At 42.6% G+C, this 20,777-nt stretch overlaps 1 protein-coding gene and 1 long non-coding RNA gene across 17 annotated transcripts in view; both read left to right on the top strand.

Annotated features, from left to right (window-relative positions):
• LOC139614492 (uncharacterized) overlaps positions 1 to 19,934 on the top strand; it is a 157,359-nt gene extending 137,425 nt beyond the window's left edge. Inside the window, exon 2 of the long non-coding RNA XR_011687057.1 lies at positions 17,805 to 19,934. This is a non-coding gene — a long non-coding RNA (uncharacterized lncRNA). The remainder of the gene's footprint in view (positions 1 to 17,804) is intronic.
• LOC139614486 (RNA-binding protein Musashi homolog 2-like) overlaps positions 1 to 19,934 on the top strand; it is a 131,663-nt gene extending 111,729 nt beyond the window's left edge. For 4 of the 16 annotated variants that reach the window (XM_071471801.1, XM_071471803.1, XM_071471807.1 and 1 more), the window contains 4 exons: positions 321 to 443; positions 5,123 to 5,323; positions 10,042 to 10,196; positions 14,043 to 19,934. In XM_071471801.1, coding sequence (XP_071327902.1) covers positions 321 to 443; positions 5,123 to 5,323; positions 10,042 to 10,196; positions 14,043 to 14,111 — 548 coding nt within the window. In that variant the 3' untranslated portion in view covers positions 14,112 to 19,934. The other 12 variants (XR_011687054.1, XM_071471796.1, XM_071471800.1 and 9 more) reach the window with 12 other exon arrangements.
• Positions 19,935 to 20,777: the final 843 nt, after the last annotated feature.

Here is a 20,777-nt window from a genome sequence, read left to right on the forward strand (position 1 = left end):
TGTCGTACTTCTTTAGAAAGTTACAGCTCTAAAGTAAAACAGCAGCTGCACAGATGTGTGTGGACTGAGGCTGAACACTGTCAGCTCGGCCCAACAGGCTCAGACCAACATCAAACAACATCAACACAACTCTGAGATAATCTTTGCTCTTTAATTAATATCTGATATTTTAAGTAAATGAGCAGTTTTCATGAGTGGTGCTGAATCTAGAGCCATGCTGTGTGATGCTGTCGGAGCCATCAAATGTGAAAGAACCAAATGAGACAACAGTGAATTAAGGACTGAGAGTCTTGACCACCTCTCCCGTGTTGTGTCCTCAGGCTTCCCAGCTACGGCGTATGGACCTGTGACAGCGGCGGCGGTAGCAGCAGCTCGAGGCTCAGGTAGGGGGGTCCGTGGAAGAGGCAGCGGCTACATGGCATACGGGCAGAACGCAGGGGCAGGTAAACGCTCTGTCGGTATTCTGTGTGGCCTGACGCTCTCTCCATGCAGTTTCTCACTTCTCTGGTCTGCCTTGCTTTTCCTCAACCCAACACCTCACACACACACACACACACACACCTGAACACACTGACGGATGCTGTATGTGCTGCTTGGAAAGTGGAGGGAGAGGCTGAATGTCACGGTTTATTCTCTCCTCTCACTTTGGGGGCAGTAGAGATACATGGGTTGACTGAAGAGCTTCTGTACCTGCCAGCTCTGTGGATGAACTGTGGATGGACGGCTATTACTATCAGGATGTTTCCCTTTATCTGCCTGCTTGTGTGAATAACTGCTTTACATTACATATATTTTAAAAAACATTTTCAAATTGAAATTTGTTGTCTGCTCCAGCAAACGTCTGCTCTGAAGAAGAGAAAAAACCTGAAACCAAACCTGAGAATCTATTTTTAATATTGTGTATTTTTTGCATCATGATTGTGTTCCCTGTCTTTACATTATACAACACACCCGGGGGTTAAAGTTGGCTGGAACAATCTGTGACTGTTCCAGCACTTCGATTAATCAGTAAATAAAAGCTGTCCTCACTTCCTGTCCCTGCTCCTGAGTCTCTGGGTGTTTGAATGTGTTTCTGCTTGATGACTGGAATCAGGTCTGTGTTTAACAGCAGCTCAGACATGTTCAGGTTTGATTCTCTGACATCAGATCCGTCAGTAAATCCCTCAGTCCTGAGTCTTGGAGCTTCTCCGTCTGTTAAAAAGGCCGGTTGCTAACAAGAGTCTAAATGAGACGACAGAGGTCGTCGGGGACGTTAAACGTCATCAGTCCAACATGAAACCGACCTCCTCACCAGTCCACCTTTACAGCCTCACTGTGTTTCTACAGACTGTCACTAACTCTGTCAGAGGAAAGGCTTCTGTAGAAGAGCTCAGAGCTGAATCAGACCACAGGCTGGAGGTTAGTGATGGTGACGGTGAAGTCATGTGACCGTGGTGTCGTTGGTTTACAGCCTAACATGAGCTTCTTACTGCTGCTGGTTGTATTTAGGCTTCAAACATCATAAAGTGGAGTCATTAGTGAAGATGATCCTGCTGAACCAAACCTGTCAGGGTCAGAAACTGCTGCTGATTTTCTCTAATCATCCAAAACACAATGTGCTCGTATGCTTGTTCCAGGACTGACACACCTTAGTTTGTAGGCTAGGTAGCTACGTAGCTTTTCATCTGCAGCACATTACACAGCATGTAAACAAACACACCTGCAAATCAGTTCATTTAAATGCTGACTGGGTTCTTACACTTCAGCACCACTAACAACATGTGATTGACTTGTTAATTTAAAGAAAGTTAGAATACAATAAATATATTTATATATTTATATTTCCTTCCTCCCTGACTGAGCACTGTTGGCCTGATCAATCATCCAGGCTGGAGGTGGAGATGGAGATGATTGGTCACTGATGAATCCCTGTTTAGGCTGTGTTTAGTCTATGTGCCAAGGCTCAGCAGGCAGTGTTGTTAATGAATAACCTCATACAGCTGCAGTGAGAATAGCACCCACCATGTCACATGCATTAGCTTGGTTATGGAAACTAACAGGAGCAACGAGTCATCAAGCATCTTACAACTCATACAGCAGAAGAAGAGATGTCATAACGTTTGGTGCCTGGTGTGCATCAAGCTCCAAAAATACTGGATCCTACATTTTCCAAAACTTGACAGTGCCTCTCTTTTTTTATACACAATTAACCAGACTTATCCCTTGTGAATTACATTCATACTATTTTGCAATAGAAAGTATACAACTTGTTTGTAAAATGTGTTTTAGGAGAAGATAATCCTGCCCTAAAATCAAGACATAAATATTCCTCGATATCTTCAGAGAGTATGATTAATGTTTGGTTAATTGGAGGTTAACAGTCAAAGCCACTGGGCACATTCACCTCCTATATCCTTAAAATTGGACCAAAAAAATGTAAAAAGGAGAATCACAAGTCCCATGTGGTTGACAAGGATGTTTGTGGCAGTTTATACACATCTCACATGCACGCCACAAACGTGCACAGACCATTTTATATGCACACCTTGATTTGAAAGTGGTAGTTGTGCCTGATTGGCAGCTTGTGAATGCCTGGCATGAAATGATTGTGATTAGGACGATGTGACTGAACTCTGCACCAGTGCAGCGGAAACTTCCCTCCATCATCTCACTGTAGATAACACAGTGTGAAAAAGTTATTTTCCATTTAGTTTTACAGAGCGAGATAACAGAGCTGTTTAAAGATAAATGATCATCTCATAATTATGGAAATCTGAAATTACCTGAATGGAAGTGGGTCCTGATGCATTTAGCATTTTATGCTATGTAGCCTACATGCTACATAGGAGCCATTTTTGTGTTGTTTTGTAAACCTCCCGCCACTTGGGGGAGGGGTGCAGCAGCACTGGTTAATATAACAGACGGTTACTGGACACAGGTGTTGCTGACTTTATATCATGTAGAGTCCCAGTTCTGGATAAACGTATTTCAAGATTTAAAAGACTCTGACCCAGACAAACGATGCTTTAGAGTTGAAGACATGTAATTTATGATTTGTCATTTTATTACATATTGAGTAATTGAGCTGTGATATGTAACTTTTTGTTAAGTGGCCTGCAGCTAATTTTACTGATTTCTGTTCCATACGTGGGGCATCAGTGGATGAGAGAGGGGTGTCAGGCAGAAGTAAAAGTACTAACACCACCCTCTGAAATACACAAGTACTATAGTCCTGCATTCAAAACCTAATTTAAATTACCATCATCATATCATTTAAATTGTTACAGTATCACTGTCACCAATAAGGGATGACCCTAGAATCATGTGATCAGACCTGGCCTGTGTGAACAGGTGCAGATTTTCAGGTAACAGTATTTTTGGACCAAGTCTGTATTTTGATAAGAACTGATACTGTTGAAGTTAGAATGATGGAAGTTGATGGACGTCACATCAGCACCAAAATATCCACAAACAGACAAGAACTTAGCAATTTGATGTCAGTCGTGTGTGTCTTTGTTGTGTGTGTCTGCACATATAAATATGATAAATGTAGACAATGACAAAATTCAGAATTAAACAAAAAGAAGAGGTGATGTTAGACCTGGAGGATATACTCTCTGTTAGATGTCTTCATAGTGTCTTATCTGGGCACCAAATTAGCTGCCATTCATTCTAGATTATTAATGAGCTGCATATTAGGCTGAAAAGAAGTGCTCTTTATGTTAATTAGTCTGTGATTCAGCTTGAAGGAGGCCAGAAATAGATAGAAAAGGGCCCATCACAGGAAGTGAAGCTAATTGCAGATGTTAAATCCCAGTGCAGTGGAGATTCTGAAGCATGGATGATTCGTCTTCAGGAGGAAGAGAGGACTGTGAAGATGCTGAATTTTACAATGAGCATCATTTGTGGAACAACAGTTGCAGGGTAAATGTGTGAGCATCAGGGCCAGGTGGTATTTCTAAGAGTCAGAGTGCACCAGGACTCCCCCAACCCCCACCCCCAAACCATATGATATAAAATGTCCAGTGAGAATGAGTTGTTCAGCTTGTTTTTACAAAACCACAGTGACAGAAGAAGACCACAGGTTTGTAGCTAAGCTAACAGGGAAGCTAATGTTACCTGGCATAGTATTTTGACTTATGCATCCAACCAATTGCACCTTGTACAGAGAATTACCATGATACAGAGCAAACTACAACAGCAAACTGTGGCTACGGCTGCTGCTGCTAAGCTAACATGCAGAGAGGAAGAGACAGTTTCCCAGAGCCAGCACACCAGCTGCAGACAGACTCACATCTCTCCTGCTGCTACAGCTAACGTCTCACCGACAGCATATCTTCGTACACTAGAAAGTAAATGGGAAGTCCATGGACAGGTAATTTAACGATACCGAACATGCAAATGTGACACCTGCTTGCTAACTAACCAGTTGGGATTAGCTATCACAGACATTAGCAAACGAGATAAAAGCATACTGACCTGTCGGCTCTGTGAAAAAAATGCTTATGTTGCCTAGCTGTCAAGCAGAAACCGAGCAACCTCTGCATCCATCTTTATGCCTCTCAACTCTCAGAGGTCTCTCCATCATAGTTGGGCTGGCGATCGGGACAAATCGTGGTGGACCGCTGCAGCACTGTGCCGCTGCATCAGTCAGCGATGAACCATCAAAACATCCATAAAGTTTTTAACTGGTCCTGTCAGTCTCTGCCTGGTCTTTCTCTATGTGCCTGTCATTCAGGGTGTGGGCCGGTCCCAGGATAAGTCCAGGTCTGAATTTTGTTCACAGATGGGTTTTTTCATATTCGATGACACAATGATACTTGGTTAATACAGTATATTGCACACGAGCTCACTGGCAGGATGACATCGGGATGGATCTCTGTGCAGTCCTCTGTCCTCTGTGCTTTAGACAGCGTGGAGTTTTTTGACTGATGTTTTTAACCAGGTTGTGAATCACACTCAGAAGCCAGTTTGGAAATAACAGGAAGTCAACACAGAAACTATGAGATCCAGTTTGGTCATTTAGGAAACGATCAATCAAGGTCATTATGAAAGTCAATGATGGAGTCCCCCCCACCCCCCCACCCCCACCCCACCCCACCCCACCCCCCACACTCCTTCCCCACCCTCTCCTGTCTCCCAGGGTTCCCTGATTATGGGTTGTATTCCGCGGCCGGGGCCAGCAGTGACATGCGGGGAGGAGCACCCTACTCCCTGGCTGACTATGGCTCCCTGGGGGCCCAGGCTGCACAAATCCTGCCCAGTGAGCATGCCAGCCCAGCCTGCAACTCTCCCTCCTCCCTCCAGCACCACCTGCACAGCCCGGACCCTTTTAAGAGCCCAGGTGTGTATTTCCATGTCTCTGCTACTTCCACACATAGAAGAGACTGAGGACGGTTGCAACATGTTTGCATTTCTCTCAGTTACTAGTTTTATGTATTAAACTTATATCTGTCTGCTAATTACCCATACCATTTAAAGATGATTACATATGACAAATGATTCCCAGTATTTATTTGAATGAAAAAACTGAGATGTTGCAACAGACTCCAAACCTGTGACAGTTGCAGTGTGGATCATGGATGGTTGCAACATATTAAAAATACCTTAAATTTCACTAATTCACTTTATGTTTTATTTTGCGTAGAACATAGGTCCACCTCCAGTCAAAGCCAGCTGAGGGACAGTTACATTAACTTGTTGCAACTCTTTGCAACTGTCCCCAACCTGTCAGCCATGACAGAACAACATGTGCTTGCTAGATACACCTTTACACTTAAAGTCTGTCACTTAGAAGTCAACAAAACAATGATTCAAACTAAGTTTTGAGTAATTCATACAAATCAGACAAAAATACAGCTGATGTCCAAAAATACTTTCATATCTCCAAAACATGTTTTTTTTTCAATAAAAGCAGCAGCAGATGTTGAATGTGTCTTCTGTCTTCCTGGTGGGGAGAGGGTCTAACTGAGCATGTGCAGTATGAGTGTCTTCACTCTGGCATATTTCTGATTGGAGGAATAAGACTTGTTGCACCATCCCATGTTGCAACCGTCCCCAGTCTCCCCTACATGTCGACCCACAGACAACACAGCTCGTGGACAACTTTAGAGGGAGGGGGGTAATAACAAAGCAGTGAAGTGTGACACTGTGGCAGCACAGGAAGTCAGCCAGTAGACAGCAGCACCTTTTAAGAATTGTTCATGTGATTTCTGTTGTGTTGTCGATACTGGTTTGGAGAATTGCCCCATAATGCATTTCTTGTTTCTGAGCTGTACCTGGACCAGTTATAAAATGGACAAATACTTAGAAGGAGAGGAAAATCTGTGGCAAACATTTAACAGTGGAGTCTTTTAATACCTCTGCTGTGACCCAGGACCCAGGTTGTAACTGTCTGAATCAGGTCATTTTTACCTTAAGTAAGAGACAGATGAGGAAACCTGTCTGTAATTCGTTGTGTTGTTTCATAAGATTACACAATTTGTGGATCCAGAGGACACAATATTTGTAATGAACAGAGGATGTCAATAATTTCTAGTAACAACAGGTCAGTGATCAGCCAATCAGCTGAGCCTCTCATTTGATTGGCTGACTATTTTCTGAGTGAGCCAATAAAAATACAGCAGATTTCAGGTAAACACTAAGAGAAACCAAATCCTGCAAGGTTGAATGGTGGGTCCAGGTGGGCGGGGGGCGTGGCGTGGCTGAGGGTGGTGACTGCTTTGTTGTGACATCACAAAGTTCCAGAAGTCCTGACGGCTGGTTTTAAGGCTCAGTTTCTGAATACAGGCTGTGTGCATTTCTCTGTGGACTGAGGCTTTGATACTTTCACAGTATTAATATAGAACCTAGACCTGCTTTATAATCACAAACACATGGACATCTACCTTTAGACTGGATGGAGCTTTAAATATCACAGCATTGATATCTGATAACACAATTTTGAGAATTGTAAGGATTTTTTGATACAGAATTTAATTTATGAGATTTTAAAATCAGTTTTAGGTTTGAGTGTTTCACGCTTTCATTGGCTTCATTGAAAAGTCTCTCAGCTCTACTGAGAGACGCTCAACTGTATAGTCAGCAGAATGTCAGCTAAGAGGCACTGGCCCCAAACTTATTTAATATTAATGAGTGTGTCACCAAGTGGCACTCAGAGGGAGACCAATGAGCAGCTCAGGTGGTGTGGGGAGCTTTGTTTTTAATTGAATATCTTACAAAACAGTATTAATTAGAGTTATCATGATCTGATTTCAAGGATCTGTATCATTGTAACAATCTCAGCAGATTTTTATGGATCAGCTAAAGGTTCTGTAGATGTTTGTCACTGCCACTAGCATCACAGACCAGAGCAAATGCTTCATCGGCCACACCTCTGGTGTGCGTTGAATTAGACAGCTAGCACCAGCTAGTGTGTGTGTGTCTGTGTGTGTGTGTGTGTGTGTGTGTGTGTGTGTGTGTGTGTGTGTGTGTGTGTGTGTTTATCTCTTGTGTTCATAGAAAAAGTCTTACATATTTTATTTCAACTCATGAAAAAGACAAAAGTGTTGTGTTTATGTCTTTGTTCAGTGTATTTAAATGCAGGTCAGCAGGTTGTTGTTGTCACATTTCATTCAATCAAATGAACCAAAAACTATTCAAGCTCAACCTAAATTATAATGAAATAATTTGCACAAAATAGAACAAAATGATAAAAAACTTTACATTCTATGTAAAAAGTCATTTCATCATCCATTCACCTTTATAACCTTGTGGTCTTTTGCACAGTTTTTCCTAAAGATCAAGAACAGTCCGTCAGTGTCACACATCTCTTCTACCTTTTGTCCACTGGGTCAGTTTAACTCGTTTTTGCCATGTTGAGGCACCAGGGTTTCCCACAGAGACTGACAGGGGCACTGAAACCTTTATGGATGTTTTGACTGATGCAGTGGTTTCACTGGTCCTAGTGGGTCGGCCACTTGACTGTGGCTGTTCATGATCCAACAGCATGTACAGAGTGTTTGTCGGCCGTCACCCCAAGGCTGGGGGGAGGGGTTTGTGAAGCATTTTGACCAACAGATGTCACTGGTTAGCTTTCTGACCATTTTTATATAGGTTTCCAACCAAACTGCCCCAAATCCCAGATTTAGGCCCAATAGATTTGGACTACAAAACTGTGGTGGCATGAGCCATTTCGAAGGCTCCTTCAGGTGCGTCCTTCTTTTCCAGGGCAACAAAGGCTCCAACAGGTGGATCCTTTGTGGTCCAACCCATCCCAATATTCATTGTACATCAGTAATGAAAAACAGTACAACTGTTAAAACCAAGGGGCCTAACCTCAAGTTTCTGTGAAAAAAAGTTCAGTGTTGTCACGGTTACTTTGCGACAGGAGCTGCGCTTTGCAACGCAATAGTAAGGGCGGGAACAATCCTCCTTAAGGCTGCAAAAGACCACACCTTCCTGGATGCCGTTCTCCATAGGATGTGGCCCCTGAACTGGGACACAGCTACACAGCTGGAGTCCAACGACAGAGGGATGGCCATGCTGCCCCTCAGTACTACAGTGTTTCCACTCTTAACTCATCTGGTTTTCATTATAACTGATGTTATTTTAAAATGATCAATATGGAAATTCAGTCTCCAGTGATGACACAGTGTGTGTCTGTGGTTTACTGTGATACTCTGAGAGGACGTGACCATTTTCTCCACAGAATGAGCTCACAGCATTGTGGAGTATTGCATATTATCTCTCTCTCTAACATACACTGTATATACTACGCTGTAACACACTCTAGCCTATTTTGGGTGGTGGTCTGCAGTCGCCCTCTTCTTCAGTATTACTCTCTCCTGATGAGGTGAGTCCATGAAAAGATTCTCCCCTGCAGTATTTTAGTGCATATTACCCAGGACACCCTGTGTAATTTCCTGCCTGTCAAACAGCAGGCTAGCTCCAATACCCCAAGTGCTTTGGAGAAGATAATCACCATCATATATTTAAAAGAGGCTGGAGACGGAGCAGGGGGAGTTGTGGAGGGAGTGGGGGTGTGGAGTGTGAAGTGTGGAGGTTCTCCCAGTGACAGTGTTGATTAGATGAGGGGTGTTGTGCCTGATTCCCCTGTGTGGTTTCATGAACTGTCTGGCAGTCACATCTGAGGGTTCTGCAAAGTGGTTTTTCTTTCCTACATTTGGGGGATGTAGAGAAAAGCTTAAACTTATAGTACTTATAGCACATCTAAAGAGTCCATTATTACACAGACGAAATGGTCAACTAAAACTGTTACTAAACAACAAAAAATTCTCCCTCTGTTCATTTCAATTGATCTTTATTGTTTATAGTTCAACAAATACCACAAAGGACAGTATCACCGCATCCTTTAGAATGCCCCACAATGGGGATACAGAACTGCTGCCACTGTACACTTTAGATTTTTCCATTTCTTTCCTCTGCAATAGTTTGACCTTAAAACATGTCAAACTTTTGCTATTTGCCACTTGACACCAGTAGACTGAGAATGTGAGACCTCTGCAGGTTGTCTCCAGTCTGAAGCCAGTCCGCGACTTCTGAGTGTGTCCTGTAACAAACGAGCCCATTGGTCCTCTGTCAGCTGGTTATTATGACCTGTGGATGGATGAATATGACACAGGAGCGCGGTGTTCGATTCCCATGTGAAAATAGCAGTTTATGTAGTTTCTATTATCCATGACTGTTCGCTGTTATTATTGTAACCATGACAACAAAGAGCATCTAATGTTGAGGAAGTACTTATTTTAACCCAAATCTATCCATCTTTTCCTAAACCTAACCAAGCCATGACATTATTATAGTAACCATGGTGATGAAGGTAGGTACAGTGTTCTCGGTACAGTCCGTGTGTTTATTATTGTAACCATGACAACCAAGGTCTGGTACATCTACCGCGGTAGGGGGACTATTTCAGGAGAGACTGCTATGGGTCAAATCAGAGGGTTGATGGTTGATCTGGTTGGAGGACTGGTTGGTCAGGTCGTAGTCAGCCTCCATCTCCGAGCACCGGTTGTGTTATAGCTCCTCTTGCTCATCTGACTCCTGGTCCTTCCTCCACAGGAACCAACCCAACTCGGCCTGGAGCCTTTCCTGGTGCCAACAGTCCTGGTCCTGTAGCTGACCTCTACGGAACCGCCAGTCAGGACTCCGGTGTGGGCAACTACATCAGTGCCACCAGCCCTCAGCCAGGCTCTGGCTTCAGCCACAGCATCGCTGTGAGTGTATCTATGTCTTAATCACCATCATCATCCACTGCATTATATTCTTCACTAACTAAACTCGTTCCTCACCCTCTGGTTCTCCTCATTTCACCACTGATTACAGAGACGAATGTGATGAGAGAATTGTGAGGTCAAACAGAGATCATTTGGTTTGTGCAATCACATTTGCTGCTGCTTTAAAATACTGCTTCACTTCCAGTAGTCCTCTAACACCTCACCATGAAAAGTCTTCAGCTGATAGAAGGTTTCAGGTACCAGCTCAGGTCCTCTCACCGCTTTGTGTTTCTCTGCCAACATTTCTCTTTTTTCCACATTAAAACTTCTTTCTTTGCTGTTTGATGACAAACTGTGACTTTACACAACACATCATCACCTGTGTGATGAGTCACCGCAGTTCATATGTTCAGCAGGTCAAGGTCAAACACTGCCCACATAAATGTCCCTTCTGTCGTTCTTATAATAAGTCTTCTATAAATTGTGTGTACCACTGTAGACAGTAGTTTCTTCATGTTCATCACAGGTTCATCGTCCTGTGAATAAACCTCACTCACCTTTTATCCAAGAAATGCAAACTGACACAGTTACTGATTGTATATTTTAGGGTCCTTTGATTGCGACAGCTTTTACAAACGGATACCATTGAAAGCTAACAGGTGACTGGTTGCCATCTCATTTGAGGTATTATATAATATTTCTCTATCACACCCCTACCTGCACATACAGACGTTCTTGTTTCCCTTCTACACGTCTCACTTCCTGTTCATTTCTGCTGCTGTCACACTGCTGTGTCGTCGTCCATCAGTGAGCTGACAGCTTTCCACAGGGTCTGTGGCAGCACGGCCCTTTGAAAAGTTGATTTTCAGTATAAACTGCACTTGAAGACGTCTTTCTGTCATCGTGGCTGCAGTATTAACACAGTGTGAATAATGTCTGCATGCAAACTCAGCTTTACTGCTGCTTCCTCCAGACTTCTCCACCTGGTCCCTCCTCTCATTTAGCATATTCAGTGTTTTCAAACAATGAATGAAATAATGAATTTTATGTGCACTTGTCCCATGTGGTCCTCAAACCAGGACTTTATGTGGTCATTAAATCCATACTGCCACTGTATAAGTTATGAGACATGATGGACACAGTCTACATTGGTTATTAAATTTGAACTTGTTTTGAAGAAGACATGAAACATTAGATTAACACAGACACATGTTGATAAAACCTTTGAAGCTTTAACTTCAGTTGTTGACTGAGCAGATCACTGGAGTCACAATAGAGGTGTCACCAGCTGCTTCTCTCCAGCAGGTCCAAGATCATCAGACAACAGTGTGTCGACCAATCAAATGCAGGCACACACACCTTATGACCTGTCCCTTGTAGCATTGGGCTATCTGTTGTTCACAGTAAGGCCAAAAGTATGTGGACACGCTACAGCCATATGTGATATCTGAGCATGTCACACACCATGAGGATTACTGTGCCTCCAGTCTTTTGGTCTCAGACCTCCCAGCAGGTGTTGAAGCCTGGGTCCTGGGTTTGCTCCTGTTCAGAGGTCCAGCACCGACGGCTCACTGTCAGGAGGAGGCTGAGGTCAGGGCTCCCTGCAGGGTTAGGGTTACCAGGCCAGTCCAGTTGGGAAACACAAACTAATACCAGTTTGTTGTTGTTGTTCTATTTATGACCTGAGAACTTTCCAGAGTTGTAAAGTACGGTAACAAGTGTAATCACATAATTTTACATCAAACATTAAGAGCAAACATATCATTTAAATTCATGCAGTTTTAAAATTGAGCAATAATTGAATGAGCTTCACCTTTCAGAGCATTTGACTCTCGTAGTCTTCACTATGTCGGTGAAAACAGCTGTGTGAGGAACCACAGTGTGGCGTGGAAACACAGGGAGTCATGGAGAAGGGGTGTGTCACTAAACCATCACATCAGCACTGGAAAACACTGTAGCTGAGTCGAATTCAGGGCCGCATCCTTCAGGGGCCGCGTCCTTCAGAGGCTGCATCCTTCAGAGGCTGCGTCCTTCAGAGGCTGCATCCTTCAGGGGCTGCATCCTTCAGGGGCCACGTCCTTCAGAGGCCGCATCCTTCAGAGGCTGCGTCCTTCAGAGGCCGCATCCTTCAGGGGCCGTCTCCTTCAGAGGCCGCCTCCTTCAGAGGCTGCCTCCTTCAGAGGCTGCATCCTCCAGGGGCTGCATCCTTCAGAGGCTGCATCCTTCAGAGGCTGCATCCTTCAGGGGCTGCATCCTTCAGAGGCTGCATCCTTCAGAGGCTGCATCCTTCAGGGGCTGCATCTGAAGACCGACTGTGTCACAGCAGCACTTTTAATGTCCCACTTTAATCGCTCCTTCAGATGTGTTCTTCTTTTCCTGGATAACGAAGGCTCCCATTGAACTTAACCAGTTAAAACGCAGCACCTTAAAACCTCATTTTTGTAAAAAATGAAGATATTTTTGGTCAAGGTTGCTAGGCAACAGGAGTAGCCCTTTGTGACACAATGGTAAGGGTGGGCACAGCTGTAGACCAGAGCATCCTCCAAAGGACGTGGCCCCTGAACTGGGACACAGCTTCTGCATGAACGTCTGTGCATGCTGGAAACCAGTCCATCTCACCACAGCTCGCTGCCTTCGCCTCCAGACCTGAATCTGCTGCTCAGGGAATCAGACACGATGCTCTGTGCCGTTTACATCCTCTTCACTGTCAGGCATGAAAACAGGTTCATTTCTGATGTGTTCATGGTCAGAGGAGGAGATGCCAACCAAACATCCAAATTCCAGTATTGCAAATAAGACAATGTGTCTGATTATGAAGGAAGTGACACGTTTAACTGACAGGACGTTTAACTGTGGCATGAAAGAGTCTGTGAGCCGAGGCGCAAGCTGTTTGAGTCCCTGTGTTAATGTCTGCAGTCTGATCAGTCACAGCCCTGACGGGACATGACAGGGTATCTGTGGGTCTGTAGGAGAGCAGAGAAAATCACCAAGTACTGGAAGTAAACTTTTATATCATCAAATTTGAAATCACAGATACTGTCAGATTCTTCTTTTTTTTTGGCAGATTCTGAGACTGAATTAAATTATGTAATTTTACAAGGAACATTTTTCTCAACTTTCTAACACCTCGGTCTAGAATAAGATCAAACTCTAATGGCCAGATATTTTAATTCAGTGGAGTCATTCAGTTTCATAATAGTTCATTAGTTCATTGGTTCGTTACCTGAAGTAAATTCGTGCCTGTTTGTGTCGACTTTTTTTTCCACCGACACAAAATGTCTCAACACCACTACAGCATTTTTGTTAAGTGACATTACTGCCAGCTTTTCCCAAAGACTCAAAAAGAGGATTTTTTGATAGAATTTTTGTAGTTATTCTGTATTTACAGTAGTTTTACTGAGGTAGTTTTGTCAGATAGAAGGTGGTGCCAGGTATTTAACATGTAATTCAGTTTTATCATGTGGGACAACATGAACAGTTTAATCTTAATTAATTAACCTTATGGGATTATGATTTGAATGACTCTCTTCGATTATAAAAAAATTACTTCTTATTTTCCTGTAGAAGACGATATCATTTTCTTCTCTTCTGACAAATAGATTTTATATTTCTGGGCACATATGTTGAAGGCAGCACATAGAACTGGATCGTGGTGTAGTTGAGTCCGTGCAGCGTCAGAACCAGTACGCTCCCTGAGACCTGCAGACTCCCCGTGTCCATGTGCAGACACAGGAAATGCTGCTGATGCTGACGGGCCTCTGGCTGTGTGCGTCTGTGCTGCCAGCAGAGTATTTCAGGAGGCGGGGGGAAGTCAGGCCGGAGTTTCTAAACTGCTTCTGTGTACAGGTGATGCCCCCCAGCACTAACCACTACAGCATCCACACAGTGAGCCCGGGCGGAGGTGGCACCAGATGAAGAACTGCTCGAAAACAAAAGTCAGAAATCACCACGGAAAAAAGACGAGAGTCTTCTCTGCTATAAACAAGACCTGCTACTGAGCTCCCTCTGACTGTACCTCTGACTGTACTGTAGTCCCTCTGACTGTTGTCCCTGACTGTAGTCCCTCTGACTGTAGTCCTTCTAACTGTAGTCCTGACTGTACTGTAGTCCCTCTGACTGTAGTCCATCTGACTTGTAGTCCCTCTGACTGTACTGTAGTCCCTCTGACTGTAGTCCATCTGACTTGTAGTCCCTCTGACTGTAGTCCTGACTGTACTGTAGTCCCTCTGACTGTAGTCCCTGACTGTACCTCTGACTGTACTGTAGTCCCTCTGACTGTAGTCCCTGACTGTACCTCTGACTGTAGTCCCTCTGACTGTACCTCTGACTGTACTGCCATCCGGTGTCATTGTTTCATTTGCTGGTTTAGATTTTTCTTTTGAAGATATTTTTTCCTTGATTTAAATAACTTTTCTTGAACTTTGACTTTTTTGTCTTGGATTTTAAATCAGTCATGAAAAACTTTTTTTTTAGTTCTGATTATTTCGTGTGTAGGTTTGTTTTCTTTGATTGTCAGTCTACATGTCACTACACCTCTTTGTGTGTGTGTCTGCTGAGACACTGTGGACACCTGTCTTGTTTGGTCTTTGTGTGATTGAAAGGTTGTCAGTTTGCACATACAAAGACAGCTGATGTGAACCAATGTGGCTCAGTGGGGACACAACTGATTCATCAAATCAACACCGACACACCGACAACACTCGGTAGATGTGGTTCTAGCAGTGCGCTCACTAAATGTACCTATTTTTGGCAATAAGAGGACAACAATATTTTCACAGTCCTGTTTTATACATGTTTTGTTGTCTGGATCTTTTAATAGTGTGTCAGATTTTAAATTGTGTAACTGTAAATCATGTCCCAGTCATTGCATCTAGTGGTTTAGAGAGGCACAGACATATTGTTGTGACATGATGTCCATCACACCACTGAGGAGAAAATAATCCCACCACAGATCTATATATGCTCTCTGCTAATTTAATACCAGCATATTTGTCTGCATGATAAACTGCAGCTAGAAGAAGACAACTCAAGGTTGTTGTCACACCGACATCTTTGCTCGGTGACACACAGCTGACAGGTTCGTCTCTGTGTCACAGCAACTCAGTAGCATTAAAAGAAACCAATCCAAAGCACACTTGATAATTCTGGGAATACAAGACAAATTGGTTGTGTCCTAATATTTGGTGAAGATGATGTTTTGTCTTTACACGTCTGGTGTCACACAAAAGGCAATATTTCTAATATTATTTCTGGCAACTTGTGTTTCCCTCCGAGGAGGAAGAAGCGCAGCAGATGAGTGTTGCTTATTACCTCAGTCCTGTGTGTTTTGTACAGATGATGATGATGATGTGAAGAAAAAAAAACTGGCTCACAGAGAGAAGTGATGCACTGTGACTGGAGACGAGGCTGCACGTTGGAGTGGACTCATCTGACTCGAACATGTCAGGACATTTGTTTTACTGTTTCTAAATGTTGACAGTTGCCAAACAGCCTGTAGAAGATCCATCATCACTACACACAGATTTTCATACAAACATCACAAAGAACATAAAGGAAAATAGGAATGTTCTATAATTTCATGTAAATAGGAATTTGCTATAACTAAAGAATCGATCTTTCTTTTAAAGTATGGTTTATGAATTGATAAATGATAAATGTAAATGCTGTTTTCTTCCCCACAGACATTTTACAGATTACTTTTACAAACCACGGGGAGCTGAATGCTGGACTGTTTCTAAAACGGGGACTTCAAGTAATAATCAAATAATCAAAAAAAAAAAAGAAAATGTGTATGTTGTTAATTAAGAAGAGAAACATGTATGTTCCCTTGTATGATTTACATTTATATGAAGGATTTGTATCAATATTTTTGTGGTTGTTAATGATTATATGAATAATATCTATAAAACTAACAATAATAATACTATGTACTATACATCCTGTTCTCTCTCCAGCCCCTGTCATCCTCTACAATAATCCTCAGTTGATCATTAATGTATCTCAGTAATATAACAAAAGAAAATCCAATGAGCTTCTGTAGGAGTGCTGTCTTTGATACCAGTGTAGTGGTCTATACACAGATTTGTTAACGTCTCTCCTCTCACTCCCTCCCCCAGTAACTAGTGGTAGATGTTCTGTAGTTCCTGTAGAAACTATTAGCTTGTGCTCATTAGACGATGTAGGACCAGTGAGGATAGAACTTTCTGATTTTCTGCTATGGTTTTATTTTTCGGTTGTGTCACATGGTTTCACCAAACCAAAGCTCTCTTTGAAAACATTTGAAGGACGACGTGTTGTAAAGTGGTCGTTGTAAAACAAGGCATTAATTGGATTCCCACCCTTGAATGTTATGAAAAAGGGGGTGTGCCATACTACCTTAAATGCTAATGCTTGATATGCAAAACACTTTGATTTGTTATAATTTGATGAGAGTTAATGAGCAGGAGGGATTTTATTACACTGATGAAACAGATAACATATTTTTATATAGTTATAACAGATTAATGATAATAACAATAATGACTATTATAAATATCATTAATCTGAACTCTATGTTTTAATATTTTTACTCTTGAAATGTCCCAGTGGCCCATGGTAACTCTATTTTTGAATACTGTTTTTTTACTCGTTAACTTCCGTACTTGTAGATTTTAGTTGGAATCATCATCATCTCCCTCCACGGTGGAAACAGCTCATACTTTAATCACAGAATCGTCTTGTCCAGTTTCCTGTCGAACGAGATGCTGATTGTGGCTAAAATACTTACACAGCCTCAGAAACCTGCAATAACTGTTCTGGTTGTTCAGAATAAATCTGTTAATATATCAACTAATGGCTTTGCACTTTTACCAGAAGGTTTGAGAACAACATCAGCACCAGCCTTCTGCTCCTCTTTATTCCAGTAATCTCTGTACACGGCAGCTTGAGTGTTGGTTAAATAACAGAACATCCTGTGACGCCTGTGTCGACAGGACATCATCATTGTTATGTCTGTGCCTTACAACATGACTGCAAAGCACTGTGGGAAAATAAATAAATGTTATGATCTGAGGATGCTGTGGTTAAGGTTTGGTTGGTTTAGGTACAAACAGGGTAGGGGAGTCTGACTCACAGGATGTAGGTGTGGGTATGAAGCCTACAATTGGCGTTCTCTTCCCTTTCTGCTTCCTCTGCCTGTTCACACCCGCCGAGCTGCAGCCTACATGCTAACAGCAGGTTTTGATAAAGATTTGCATCATGTCGTCAAACAGGCGACATATGTGTTCACTGTTTTTAGTGGGGAATCAACAATTCAATGACAGTGTTCATGTGCAAATGTTCCACCAAAACAAGCTCCCCATTGACACTATCTTGCAGGAGCACTGTTGCTGCGTCCTGGCTCAGCACCGCCCAAGAAGATTGTGATTGGTTCAAAGAAATGCAGGCAGAGTGATGATGGTGCAGGCCATGTGAGACTAGAGTTAGGGAAACATTGTAGTTTGGGTTAAAATTACGACTTCATTAAGACTGGAAGACTGCAAGAGTTACAATGATAACCACTGGGCACAGATTAGGGAACAGTTGTGATCATGGTTAAAAATTGTTGTCCTGTAACAAACGAGCCCACAGGTCGTCTGTCAGCAGGTCACTATGACCCATAGTTAGGTTCTGTTGCTAGGCGACATCTAGTGGTCGTAGTGATTATGACAGGAGCAAAGGGAAAAGTGCGGTGACGTAGTTTATAGAGCGACAAAGTCCACGTCAGGAGGAGGTTGTGGTGGATGGGTCAACAAAACATTTCAGGCCTGAGGTTTGGAGATACAAGGATTTCACTGCAGGACAGTGCTGAGCCTTTCCTGACGCTGGTGGGGTTTATTGTGTGACTGTTCAAACAGTGTTAGATAATCTTCCACTGATGGTGATGTGTATCCATATAGCGTCTTAACAATATGTCACGCTGTAGTTTAAAGGTTCTGTAAACAACCGTCACTGGGCCACCAGCATCTCAGACCAAATCAAATACTTATTCTGCCACCCCCCCTCCCTTCATGTTCTCAGTCAGCAGGGTGTTAAGACGCTCAGTGAAACTAAACACACAAGAAGAAGCACAACAGAATAAAGTTACCCTGTGGACATGAGAGCTAACAACAAAAAAAAGCTGACCACCATTAGCCCACGCTAGCAGTGCTGTGATATGCTCCACAGCAATGCTGACAGTTAGCCAGCTAGCAATAGCAACATATGCTGACACATTCATAATATTGCTAACAGCAGTCAGTTAACGTTATTATGCTACTGTAGCCTCACTAATGAAAACAGATATTGACATGTAGCATCAAGTTACTGACGTATGGAGGAGAAGAGAACCAGGTCTGAGTCCAGCTGGACTTTAGCAGCTCGTAGGTTCTCCACCTCAGTACAGACAGACCAGGACTGGACCCACGGTCGGACTGGGAGAGAGATTCAGCCTTGGACTGATCCACTGTGACCGGCTGCACGAATGACACTGATGGAGCTGGTAAAAATTTAAAAAGCTTTCTGGATGAACGGTCCACCGGCCAAACAGGATTTGAGTCTTTAGTTCTCAGTCCAGTCCTCCTGTGCTCTGCTCTCTTCTCTTTTTTTGTCTGGGGCCTTTTTAGACTAAAACGTGATTTCTCCTTCAATGGAGCAAATTCTGAAGGTCACTTTCACCTGAACGCTGCGTCATCTCACCTGTGGGCGGAGCCTGTGTGTTTATAAATGTGGGGAGGACCAACAGTTTAACAGGAGGGACTCACATGTACTAACATGCACACAAAAAAGAAGCTTTAATCTGGTCACAGGGTTCATCACATCAACAGTCTGACTCTGTACCTGTGGTATTAAAGTATGAGCTGTTTACCTGTTCATGTAGCTGGTCCAGTTCCAGGCGTTCTCATGCAGTTCTCCGTCATTGTTCTGATTTGACCTCATAGCTCGCACTTTAAGGTAGCATGGCTCTGTCGTTGCTGTACTTTACTTTAATATTGATCGTTTACAGCTAATGAATGTTACACATCTTGTTAGATGAGTTCATCATTGTTGGCTAGAAAAAAACACAACATGTGACCTGGAAGGTTTTGGAACTTGTATTGTGAGTGTACTACTGTATCCACTTAAACTTGAATCTTGAGGCAAGTGCCAGGTAATGGCCGACTGCACATCTTCCCACAGCTCACGCCTGGTGACAGCTGAGGCACTCGAGACCTCTGTGGTTTAAGTGTGTGCGTACTTTTGAAATGATACTGACGACACTACAATAATATTTCATTTGGAGCATTTCAGTGGCACAGCGCTACACTGACTTGAAAGTTTCATGGTTTAGAAGAAGTGCAGTCATTCGTGTCTCCACATGTAGCAGTAAAATACCGTCCTTCCTCTGGAGGTCGCTGATTGCCTTGTCCATTCCTGCCACTTGCCAATTTTTTTAATGTTAACAGACTTTTTAACACAAGAGCTGAAGAACAGACTGACTGAAAGCATCTTTCAGGTCTTCTTGTACGGCTTGCTCAAGCCCTGTTGTAAAAAAAAAAAAAAGAAAAAAAGAAAAAAGCCCAAAAAAAAAAAGAACAAAAGAAAAAGAACAAAAAGTGATCACAGATGTGGAAAGTATAATTTTATATTTGTATTTTCAAATAATGATAATAAAAGATGTTTGTCAAAGTTTCCATCCTCTACTCTGGTCCAGAAATCAATGTGTTTGTCTAAAAAAATGAAATAAAACTGTTTTCAACTGTTTCACAGTATGTTTTTACTGCAGCAGAAACATGGAGCATCTTTTATTCATATTCATGTTCAATAAGAGCATCAGCAGCAGATTCACAAATAAATGAAATCACTTCATTCTTTAATCTCAACAAGCTCAGCTCCCCAGCTCCTTCCAGAGCTTTCAACCACTTCTCATGGTCTGTTGCTATGGAGACAACTCAGTTGTTTAACATCTGAATGCAAAGAAGAATTTTCAGTGTCAGTGGTGTATGACATCACATGATGACATCACCTGATGAAATCAAATGATGATGTCACAGGTGACAGCTGGAGGCAACAATGCAGGGATGAAACAAGAACAAGGGACTGAACGAACCCCCTCCTCCAGACAGGACCACCCGACATCATGTGACTCATACATTTGAAAGCTCTGGTAAAGGGGCAGCAAGAGGTTCTTGACAAAAGAAAGCATCACTTTGAAATTGGATCTTATCCTGTCTATTATCAGATTTAAATTCATTTACACTTTAAAGCAGAATAACAAGAAGGGACTCTTCTGTGAAATACTTCATTTAATACTTTATTTGAAAATACATTTAATTGCTTTGTTTAAAAAAAAGAATTTAGATGATTTTAGCATCATAACAGCAACATAACAACGGGTGAAAAGTGAAGGGGTCTGAAGACTTTCTGAAAGCACTGTGGCCAAATATCTAGTATAACCAGTCAGTGTTGGTGTCTTCAGTGTCAACAGGAAACTGCAGGTTGTTAGACTGTGGAAGGAAACGTACAGAGGCAAACCCTTCGATCATCAGGATCTTCTGAGACTGATACAAGACTGTCCTCCAGTAACAAACGAGGTCAGAGGTCGTC

The sequence above is a fragment of the Trachinotus anak genome, unplaced genomic scaffold (genome assembly GCF_046630095.1).
Source record: "Trachinotus anak isolate AG129_WGS33_773 ecotype Australia unplaced genomic scaffold, CSIRO_AGI_Tana_v1 ptg000034l, whole genome shotgun sequence".
Lineage (NCBI taxonomy): Eukaryota > Metazoa > Chordata > Actinopteri > Carangiformes > Carangidae > Trachinotus > Trachinotus anak.